The 12220-nt window shown below is 35.5% G+C and overlaps 2 protein-coding genes across 3 annotated transcripts in view; one reads left to right on the top strand and one right to left on the bottom strand.

Moving 5' to 3' along the window:
• Nucleotides 1–12220, bottom strand: part of LOC118277601 (uncharacterized) — a 131542-nt gene that overhangs the window by 11178 nt on the left and 108144 nt on the right. For both annotated transcript variants that reach the window (XM_050696514.1, XM_050696513.1), the window contains exon 4: nt 11526–11662. In XM_050696514.1, coding sequence (XP_050552471.1) covers nt 11526–11662 — 137 coding nt within the window. The remainder of the gene's footprint in view (nt 1–11525; nt 11663–12220) is intronic.
• Nucleotides 292–1478, top strand: LOC118277625 (uncharacterized). Its single transcript, XM_035596510.2, has one exon. It carries the CDS (start codon nt 420–422, stop codon nt 1200–1202), a length of 783 nt encoding a protein of 260 aa, XP_035452403.2. The 5' UTR covers nt 292–419; the 3' UTR covers nt 1203–1478.

Here is a 12220-nt window from a genome sequence, read left to right on the forward strand (position 1 = left end):
GTATTCAGTGGTAGTGTAAATAGAAAATCTTTAAATTGGTTTGGTTTTTCTAATTGATATTTGTTAGCTGATATTTTTCTGTCAATCAAAGAATAAAAGTCAGATTTGAATTGTCCTTTTTTCAAGATTTTATGTCATTTCAAAATCATCATTAATATTTGGTTAAACTTAAATAAAAATTCTAATGGATTTATAATAGGCAGCAAACATTTACCACATTAATTAAAAAATTGTGATACTTTTGAAAATAAGAAAATTCAACGTAGTTTGGACATAATCACATTTCAAAAGCCACGCCAAAAATACAACAACAAAAATTTATAAATAAATAGACAATCTGACGCTGTCATTTCTAATCTCATTCATTTTTGTAAGGGAGATTTGTATTTTTGATTTAATTTTTACACAAGTATTAGACTATGTCTGAAAAGAACTACACAGCACAACAGTTAAATAAACATATTACAATTAAAACGCCTTATAAGCACAAGCGGACAAAGAAGTGGTACGGTACGGAGGACCCTTGCAAGCTACCACCCTTTAACTGGATCGAAAGTGCCAAGATTTACAACCATAGTTACGAGAGGGTACCAATTGAATGGTTACTGGACAGTGCTGATATCCTAGTCCTCTACTTTTCCATGCGAAACAGCGACAGGTCTGACAATATCATGACCCAGTTTTATGAGGTCTATGAAAACGCGAGATATAATAATCTGCCCATCGAAGTCATCAATGTACCTATGGATGAAACCAGGGAGGACATGTGCATCAGTTACGCGGACCAAGCCAACTGGTTCACTCTGATGTTTGACGACCCCATTATAATCACTCTCCAGTACAGACACGAGATCACCGCTGTCCCTCACCTTGTAGTGACGCGAGTAGATGGCTCCATGGTCTCCAGTCATGGAATTTTGGACCTTGATGAGTTTGGAAAAAATGCGTTAATTGCTTGGCTGTCAACAGCAGCATATACGAAGCCACGCAAGAAGTTAAGCAGAGACACGAAGATGTATGGGCCGCAATGGAAATATTTGAACGCAGGAGTGGGGAAGGCGGAGACGCCTGATTATAAAAGAAATTTTAGTAGGGCAGATCTTTCATTTTCTGAGGATTTAGACGAAGATGACGTGGATACATTAGTGGAAAAGGCTTTAAAAGCTGAGGCAGAGCAGGATAAAGAAGAAGATAATTTGTGACTCCTTGTAAAGCATGGAATCCTGGTAACAAATCAGTTTGCAAGTTATTGTACCATAATCATAATATTAGTTAGTATATTCATTCTCATGAACATTGGGCAGATGTTTATACACTATTATAATCAGGTTTTGAATAACGTTTTTTTATTATTTTGTTTATTTGTTATTAATGTTTAAAGCCATTTTAGATCATTCTAACTCTTCTTAATTTAGTATTTAATCCTCGGATGTTTATGTTATTTCATACTTACTTTAATTATACGTTTTTTTTCAATATGTTGAGATTTTTATTTTTAATGCAATATGCTAATGATAAGATGAGTTGTATCTATTTTTCTCTGTATCACTCAAAATCATACGTAAATGAGAAAGAAATATTAAGCTAAATAAATACTGAAGCGTTATAAAACTGGCCAAACTAATATTGTATTAAAGTCGTGATAGTGAAGTGTAAGGTACAAGTACCAGGAACCCATGACATGCCTGTAGGTAAGCAACAGGTGCAGCTAATTACATTGTCATTCTCCAAGCAGCCAGTCACATGGCGAGCATGCATTATGAGTACACTACCGGAGATAAATATTAATTAAATGTCTTTGCTGTTCATGCGCTCCTGGTGACCGAGTACAGTACAGCTTTGCTTGTTAACCGACTTGGAGAAAAGGGTAAATTATTCTATTTGGCTGATTAATTAGATTATTGGGCACATAAAGTAAACTACTAAGATTTTTGAGTAATTTGAAGTTGCGTGGTTTTTTAATAGCCCATCGTTACAGGAATGATGTTATGTAAAAAAAGGTATACTTTGTTCAGGCACAATAAATAAATAATATGTTTGATTTTGATTCCCATCGTAGATAAAATTATTTTTAACTTACCAAGCCTTAAATCGAATATAACGGTTCCAATCTAAACATTTAGACACCATTTGAGAAATAGTTCTATCTTCGAGTAATAGATGACCGTTCTAAGAGACCCCTAACTGCGAGAGATTGATGGTGTCTACGACCAACTAATGGGACAGTCTTAATTATTATTTGCGGTAAATAAATCAAAGTGGCGAGTGGTTTATTACATTTTGCCCGAGCCGAGTCGGGATCATTAATTTATTTTATGTCCGACTTCAGCCTTAGTTGAAATATTTTAAATTGCAGATTTAACAGGATACAAGAACGTAGTAATTTTAAAGACGTTCTCGTTTTCCATCACCGTTGATGAGCAATTATTTTAATTTATGCTACTCCCCGCTAGATGGCGTTAAACTCCGTCAAATCTACCAACAGAGGTCGCTGTACAAAAGTTTAAATAAACATCTTTTGAAATGCAAGTGCCTTAGATTTTCCATTAAACTGCCAATTACCATGAAAATTTATAGTTATTCCCATGTGAACAGTGTAATAAGTTACTTAGAACGTTAGGGGAATTAACATTTGTGTAAGTTGCATGCAAAGTGCAGTGCATGGGTAAGGACAAATGGTCGCTTCCTAGGTAATGCACAAGTGTACGTTTACACTTTGGCTTTTGTTAGAGTTTAGTGGCATGAGTCAAGTTTGTTATGTGTAAAGAAACAATACAAGAGTTATAAGTTATGTCACTTTTGCAGGACTTAGGTTGAAGTACCTAGAGTTTTATTTTTAAACATGAGTAGGTACCCAATGCCTTAATGAGACATAGGTACGCCCGAATACTCAAACGGTACTCAATTTTAAGTTGTACTTAATTATCGTACTATCTCTGTCATGTAATAAAGAATTTTATTGATAGTGACAGAACTAGAGAGTGTCTTAAAATTGAGTATTCGGGCATTAGTTTAGGTACATTACGTTCAGTAAAGACAACTTAATCAGCGAAACACTGAGACAGTCTACTGCTGGGCTATGGGCCTGATTCCTTGTGTTTGAATAAGTACTTCATTTGTAAAATATGTATTTCTTGCCCTCCCTAAACCCTAATTAACTATACCATAATTTTATACATGCGTGATGATGAAAAAGTTGTGCACAGATCGTAAACTCCTCGTATCGAAGTACCAGGGAAGCATAAATTAAGAAGCGGTAGCGATTAATCCGTTTTATAGCCGTTTCATTCATGTTTGTACATATTTTACAGCTGGGTATCGTGAAAACATAAACGTTACTAGCAATTCTCACGTACCTACACGTATACACATAAAACTTAGCTTTAAATAGTAAATAGGTAGGTACTATGTATTAATAAAAATATATATAACAAATCAGCATAGTTTAATTAGAGTAGTTTTCTTTTTCTGGAACAGGCGAACAGACAATCCAACGGATCATTTAAGAACAGCACATTATAATGGCAATGGACACCCCGCAACACCAGACGTGTTATAAGTGCGTTCCTGGCCTTTGAGTGTTATTGGGATTGTTTGGTAAGATGTGTAAGTACCTAATAATAATATATAAGACCACTGCGGACTACCTAGCGGGTTACCAGGGCTCTGGCTTTAAAAGCAGGAGTAGGAACGGGGTGGTTTTTAGTCAATAAGAGTCTGACACTCCCTCTCGCCTCGCCAAGGCGGGAGAAGTCATTGGATGACTTTCCCCCTTATAAAAAAGAGCTGTCAACATAATTTAATTAGCGAGTCCAAAGCTCTTCTCTCTCTCTCTCCGAAATCTCTCCGATCTTCCTCGGAAAACAAGAAACTAACTAAAATGAAAGACAAACTTTCAATGAAAACCAAAATAACTACATTGCACACAGCATCATTGGACCTCGTCACCGCAGAAACAATAGTTACCTACTACCTAAGAATCTGTCAACCACTATAATTTACAACTTTCCCATAAGTTAGGTAGGTACCTACATTTGACACAATCACGGCATCACAACAGCTTTCGTTTGAAATCACGATATTTTTCTCACCAAATCATAATCATGTTTACCTTTAATATAAGTAGTGGTTGTTTCGAAATCTTGTACTTACAAACATACATATATAACCTCACGCCTGTCTCCCATGGGGGTAGGCAGAGACAACACCAATAATAATTGTTACGGATCTTAAATACTTCTTTCGTTTTACGCCAACGCTTAACTTCGGCTCTTATATAGAGTCGAAGGCGCATCTGGCTGGTAGGAAGTTGGGTATCCTCTCGAAGGTGAGACGGTACTTCACACCGGAACAACTGCTGAGCCTGTACCAAGCGCAGGTTCGGTCATGTATGGAGTACTGTTCTCACCTTTGGGACGGCTCGGCCAAATACCAGCTGGATGCGCTCGAACACATTGAAAGGCGTGCCAAGAAGCTCATCAACGATGATGCGCTTGTGGAGGCCCGGCTTCAAAGCCTTGAACACAGGCGCAAGGTCGCAAGCCTTTCCGTTTTTTTCCCGGATACATTTCGGAGAGTGTGCGGGGAATTGCACAACTTGATTCCCCCTAGTCTTTTTCATCATCGAACCACAAGACAATCGGCGAAGCGTCACCGCTTCATGGTAGATATCCCACCCACTCGCACCAAGCGTTTCGCTTCAAGCTTCAATGTGCGAACAGCTAGGAAGTGGAACTCCTTGCCGGAGTCTGTGTTTCCTGATGGGTATAACTTGGGTGTCTTCAAGGCCCGAGTGAATAGGTTGCTTATGGGCAGACATGCTCCACCGTAGGCCGCTTCATCACTTACCATCAGGTGAGATAGCGGCCAAACGTCGACCCATTAAATGTAAAAAAAAAAATAATAATATGAGAGTTTGAATATGAGCCTCTAGCATGGCTTGAAACTAGTCGAGTTCCTCGTCAAACAGTTACGTGAGTAAGCCGATAACATATTAATTAATACCTCTTTCGCTTCACCAACAGTCATCAGTCTTTTCATACATGCTCGTCACTTAAGGGGCTTTTTTAAGGGGCAAGAGTAAGTTTCGCAATATCAATGTCGATCGATAGGAATTGGATTGAAGAATAAGCCCCTGACGCCCTTAGGGGATTCATAACATAATTAGATAATTGGTAAAGAGAGACTGTTTGTAACATGTCATAAATATTGTAATGTCAGAAATTATAAAGCGTAGGTATTTATATTTGTTTCTTCATTCTTGTGTCACTTGGTGTGTTTGAATGTCCATTACTCGAAAACTACTGAACAGATTTCGATAAAAGATAGACCTTAGCTTATACTAACTTTGTAAGGGGTTTTTAACCCTATTAAGTATAGCAAAAACAGGCAACTTTAAGAAGCATAATAGTTGAAATAAAAAAATAAACAAAAATGCATTATTAACTCTCAAGTTCTGATATTAAAGAGTTTGAGAGATAGAACAAGATGTTATGGGTCATAACTATCACCTGTCAATTAGTTCCCATTAACCCATTATCGACTTTAACTTTATGTGTCTAAAGTCGATTTCTCAATGATAGTTTTTCTTAATTCATTGGTATTCCATCACAGTTTTTATAGTCACGTTTTGATTACAGCGCGTCGACGACTGACCGTAGTTTATTTTGTATTCCCTATGCATCGAACCAACTAAAAATACAAATTTAAATATACACTCCATAAACTACAATACCATGCAAAATAGAACTCTATCACCTTACAATAAAGTCTATCAAAAGTTTTATTCAACCGCAAAATGATTTGCAATTTCAAATCCTGTTCGACACAATTAATATTGCGTTCTGCAAAATAAAATTCAAATGATTTAGAACTCAGTGTCAAGGGAATAGGTGTTATTTTTAAGTTTCTTGTTCGCATAATTATGTTGTTTTCTAGTCAATGCTAGTTTGTCGCTCAACTTTGAACCTTATATGGAAGACAGACGCATAGTTATGATCTGTGTCAATTGGCCGTTATAAAGAAATCTAAGTTTTTCTTCTGACATTAATTTAATTTGCAATAAAAACTCTTATTTTCTGTGGCATACAATTCATTTTAGATCTTTACTATAATCTAGTCTCTGGGCTATAAAGGGTGTAAATAACTTAATTTAATTTTAAAATGACATTTTATTATGAATGGATGTCTTAATATTTCAGTACATACGGTACTGTATTATATTTTTCTTACAACTATTTTTTTTATTTAGTTAAAGGGATATAAGTAAACACAGTTATGACTTATGACACAATACTTTCGCTAAGTTATTTTCCTAAACTATAGTAATACCTTACCTACGATAATAATATCATCAATCCTTTATTTTATAGTTGACTCTCGTAACTGTTTGAGATAAGCCACGCTAGTTTCGAGAACGAGAAAATCACAATGAGTATGAACTCATTATGATTTTCTCGTTCTTTTCTCTGAAGTGTGAAGTGCACTGCAGTTCTAAGCTCTTTTTGTAATTATGAGCGAGCCTATTGATATTGACTACATACCAATAGTGGCCGGTGATAAAGAAGTATCCAAAAAACTACAAGGGTATTTTTGTGTTATAAGCCGGTAAATGGTAAGTAATCGCCGCCAACCGAAACACTAGAGGCGTTATAAATGCGTTGCCGGTTAAAAATTTAAGAATTTTTGGGGAATCGTTGATTGAGAAGATTGGGAAGTGGGGTATTTGGGGATCCGGGAACCCCACTCACATGACGAAACACAAAGCAAACGTTGTTTCACGTTGTTTAAAATCAGACAGCAAAAATCATATAAAAATACTTAGTCTGTCTATTATACTAAGAGCGATATACGGATATGCTAAGCTTCTATACTTTTTACCCATACCTCCCTAATTTGCAATCATTACAGCACTTTAGACTGTGTAGAATCATCTAGATTCTAGATAAACGTAAATACCTAACATTTGAGCACTAACACACACTAACTATAAATTTTCTCACCGAGATAACAATCTTTAAATAACGGATTCCATACATCTTCATGCATTAAAGTTAGTATACAATTTTGGGTAGAGGATGACCTCCTTAAAATTTCTGATTGCCTGGTAGCTCAACTGGTAGGTGGCTGGTGAACAATTGAGGAAAAGCCTGTGTTCAGCAGTGGACATCTGGTGACTGATATAATAAATATAAGGTTGATGACGGATTATCTTTTTAATAAAAAGGAAAATCCCATCCATTGCCATTGTTAAAATTAAGTGATGAAGTAGAGTATGGTGTATGCTATACCTCCTCAAAATTGATGATCGCCTGGTACCTAGATTAATGTACCTTTTCGTTTCGATTTTTTGGTATTTTCTTAATCAAGGTTTTTTTTAAATAAAGGTCTGGAAGTGATTGGGGAAGACCTAGGTTCGGCAGTGGACCACGTAATGATTTTTTTTTTTATTTTTTATTAAATTTGTTTTTTTCGTTCACAATACTGTGTTCAATGGCATTTAAAAATCCCATTTTGGATCGTTGACCGAATAGGTACTGTAAACGAATGAAAAAAAAAAGATAAATCTCACGTACCTAGACTACCTAGGTATAATACATCGTACCTAAGTATATCCCTAGACCATAGACATGTAGCCTATTAATCCAGCGTGTGTCGGTTGTCCGGCTGTCGGACCTGTTGTCCGTCCCGGTCCGCACATAATTAAACTTCTCATTATACCATAAACAAAAGTTGCGCGCGCGCATCATTTTTCGCGAACTTTCTATTAGGGTTGTCGGTTTTGTGTTAATTGAGATTGTGGATGAGAAATGTTATGTATGTATATGATTTGTGACACATACAATTAAACAATTGGACTTGGTTTTAAATAGATGAGGTAATTTATAAAACTGTATTTCTATAGGTAGGCATATTCTGGCTAGTAATTGTTACATATGATTTGTCATCAAATTCAATTGCTCTAATATGAATGATGTAGGTAGTCTTGTCATGTTGTAGTAGATTTGTCATTAAAAATGAAGTAAGGAACTATGTAACTTATTTTTAATTCGTATACTTATAATCAGGTTAAGTCGCGAACAAAAGCCTACTTAAAAATACCTTCGCGAATGCTCGAATACCCAATATTTCACGTTTAAATATTATAGTTGTTCGAAGATCATAAAAGTCTATTACTTCACGTAATATCTGAGCTCGGTCCTGTTTTCGACGTCAAACAATAATTTTACTTCAGCCAATAAAAATCAAACAAAACAAAGGATTCATTTCGAAATCGTGACAACCCTATGCGAACGTCCTAGCAACACGGTTCACCGAGGACACTGCCCCGCGACGCTACAACTTACCAACATAACTTTGCACTTTAAAACACCTTATTCCCATGCCATAAACCCTATTTTCCCTTAACAGAACTACGCGAATAAACTTGCTAGGTACCATGCATTCCATTTAGAAGTATCGCGGTTTTTCTCGACTTTATAGTAGAGGGGTTAAGGTCGTATTTCGCTTGTTGAAAACAGGTTAATGTCAGATCTTTACTGTCAAGATCCTGTGGCGTGTTACTATGGGTTGTCGAACAAAAATAGACAAAGAATTTAATGTTCTTTCGAGTGTAAAGAAGGCTTTTCTCTTCTTTTCTTATTTTTTCTTGTATAATCCTAGTGTTCGCGATTGGATATTTCAGCTTGAATACAATCAGTGTATTAGTATTTTTAGCTGTGTATAATATTTTAAACTAATGGTATTTTAACGTTATTAGAATAGTATATTGCAAGCTCTTGGTTTGTATGCGCTCCTGGTACTTCTTCTAATTTTCTTATGACCAAAACAGATTTATTAAAATATTTGAACTTTATTAGGTTAATAAATTGAAAGCTCTTGGATTTTATGCGACCCTGGTACTTACTTATTTGAATTATTTTACATCCAAAGTGAATTTCTTTGTAGCTTTATTTTATTGTGCCCTTTAAAGATTTCTATTTATGATATAAGAAGAAATCTTCTTCCAATATGACTCTATCCACTTTTGACAACTTCACCATAATCGGTTCATTAGTTTAGGAGATGTACGCTATGAAACAAAAAGAATAACAAACTACTATTTTACTGTATATGTTTATTGATAGTATATAGAAAGTAAAAACTAAACATATACAATACATCACAAGGCCTATAATAATTACAAACAAAACCTCGCAATACTTTTAAATATTTATGTATGAAATTCAAGTTATGGAAGTTGTTAGATTAAAGCGTAGTTATCAGGCAGCCAGACAATTTTACAGGGACTACCAATATTAAAAATTATAGAAAATTGTTGTGTTCCAGGAACCCATGTCCTTCCATTACTATTAACTAAGTAACCATTAAACAAAATAATGATCGACTGATCGACTTTTGATCGACGATTTTTTTCATAAATCTCCTTTTTGTACTACATTTCTAAATAAAAAAAGTAACTTACAAATGTGTGTTTTTATTTTTATCCTAAAAATGAAAAAGACAATAGCGAAAAAATAAAAAAGAATAATAGATTCATCATCGATAGTTCTCATATGTTGCAATATCGACTAAAATTGCCGGCGAACCAGGGAACGTGCCTTTTAAAACCTTCAGCTATCAAAGTGTTAATGTATCAACTATTTCCACACGCAATAATAATTTTATCAAAATCCACCCAGCAGTTTCCACGCAAAAACGTAGCAGACACACAAACGCACGAACTCACAATAAACTTTCGATGAATATGGACGTACGGACGGACGGATGGACGGACAAAGAAATACAATAAATCCTTATTAAATAGCCCTTAAGATAGACTTTATCTGAAGAAAAATAATCGCACACATAATTATATACGACAAAACGTCTCATCAATCTACTGGGGACGATTAATCTTGGACTGTCGAAGCCTTTACAGAAATATCTGCGATTTTCAACCTTATTGCAAGAAAATATAGTTTATTATAGAATTTTGACTGTTTGATATAGGTACTATGTGGAGATTTTAGTAGTAGGAAATAATTGCAATTAATTTTTAACCTTATAGCAAGAAAATATAGTTTATTATCGAATTTTGATTGTTTTATATAGGTAGTTTGAGGAGATTTTAGTAGAAGTATATAAGTGCAATACATTTTTAATCTTATTACCTAATTTGTAAAGTTGATTATCTATTGAGAAAACTTTTCTATTTCGTGTAGTCTTTTTTTTTTGATGGAGCAGATAAATTTTTGGGATAACGAACCTTATGGTTTTGATTATAAGGGTGGTAGATAGTGTTAGTTGCAGATTAATAGATATTCATTAGATTATAAAGTTTCTACAGGTATGTTTTTGTAAACGGTTGGTAATGGTTTAAGTTAAAGGATGATGATGAAAGTTATAACGTCCTTAGGTATGGTGTCAACGCTTATCAGGGGTTACAATGTAAGTGCTTCGATGACCAGCCTCATGAAGTACCCCTAAGACTTTCCACCTAAAAGCTAACTGCCTTATAAAACTTTCTGCAGTAAAACAGTTCTAGTATGCAGGAAACTAATTTTTTTATCGCTTCCAATTTTCAAACCTTCTCTTAAGTCTGAAAAATACTATGCTGAAAACCACATCAAAATTCGATTCACCCAAACGCGAGATAATCGCGTACAAACATTCATTCAACATTTGGGATTAAAAAAGAGAACCTCCTTTTTTAAATTGATTAAAATGGGACAATACCTCAACAACTGAAGAACAACCTACAATTTTCTAACAAAATTTAAAAAAATTAAGAATCTTCATCATTCGCTCCCCGCTCATCGCTTACACCACAAGATTCATTACTCCTCCAGCCTATAAAATCAATGTAACTCCTGTTCGTCTACTTAAGGGGACAGCTTTAAAGTCCCTAAGTAACCTATTACAGCATTGTGTGCTAATTATATTTTGTCACAAATTCAATTGGAGCATTCATACTCGTAAATATGGCGGTCCAGACCCATAATTCGCGTGTCCATTTAAATATCGGATTAATGTTGTTGTTGTATTGTTTGTTGCTGGCGATAGATGGCGTTGGTCGGTTAGGTTAAGGGGATTTTTGTAATTATGTTTTTGGTGTAAATAGAGGTTGTTGGTTAAAATATTATTTTGGTGGCGATAGATGGCGTTGGTGGGTTAAAGGGATTTTTGTAATATTGTTTTTTATATATATCTTAATCAGAAGTTGTGTTAAGTTTTTTCCTTATTTAACACCATGGTTTAAATATAAAGGACTGTGTATTTAACGCACAGCTTGTATTTGCGGTTGAATCATTAGACTATTAATACAATTTTATCGTGCTGGAAACTAACTAGGTACTTACCTAGTAAAATATTAAGGTATCGTATTCTGTGGTCTCATTCCGGAAACTAGCTACTTACCTACCTACTAAAATATTAAGAAAACATATAATTAGGTAAATAATAATACTAAAGTCTAATCATACATAAGAGATGATATTATGCCTTGAAAACAGCTCTACTATACAATTAAAAGAAATTGTACTCACGTTCCCCTGCGGATCGATGAGCTGAGCATATTTCGGCGCCTTAGCCTTGCTGCCGTCTGCGAACACGCCTGCGAGGCGCAGCGGCGTGCCGGGCCGCGCCGCCGCCCGCTCGTACTGCGCTCCTACACGCCCGCTCTCTGTGGGACCATGTCTTATTGTTAGAAAACACATCTACTATTTTTTTTTTATTTGGTTTTTCTTTGGGCGGCTTCGGGCGCCTGAAACGTGTCTGCTACCCGACCTATGTATTCGAGGCAACTCAACATTATACATTTGTATAAGCCTTGGCGTCTTTAGGTGTCCTTACGACTGCCGAGGTTGCTTTCAGGTGCCCTAAGCTTCCGCATAACGCATAAGTATGCGAAACTGGCCTTATCGTGTTTTTGACCAAATGGTGATCTTTTAACTCTCTCTAGATCGTAAGATCTTTTAAATTGCTGAGAAATTTACGAAAAAAGTCCAGCAATACTTTGTCCGACCTGGGAATTAAACCCGAGACCCTTTTTAGTGGTTGTTGTAGCAGTCGCACTTGCGACTACTTGACCAACGGGGTAATAAGGCTGTTAAGTTCATGAGTGTCAAAATATGTGAGCTGTTGGTAAGTTGTTAAGTTCATGAGTGTCAAAATATGTGTAAGCTAACAGCAACTCAATAAGTCATTGTAAAACAGATCTTAATATAAACATAATTAAGAA

Source organism: Spodoptera frugiperda, chromosome 10 (genome assembly GCF_023101765.2).
Source record: "Spodoptera frugiperda isolate SF20-4 chromosome 10, AGI-APGP_CSIRO_Sfru_2.0, whole genome shotgun sequence".
Classification (NCBI taxonomy): Eukaryota; Metazoa; Arthropoda; class Insecta; order Lepidoptera; family Noctuidae; genus Spodoptera; species Spodoptera frugiperda.

Excerpts from the sequence above, each read along its gene's own strand:
- LOC118277625 (XM_035596510.2), top strand. The coding sequence starts at position 420 with ATGTCTGAAAAGAACTACACAGCACAACAGTTAAATAAACATATTACA.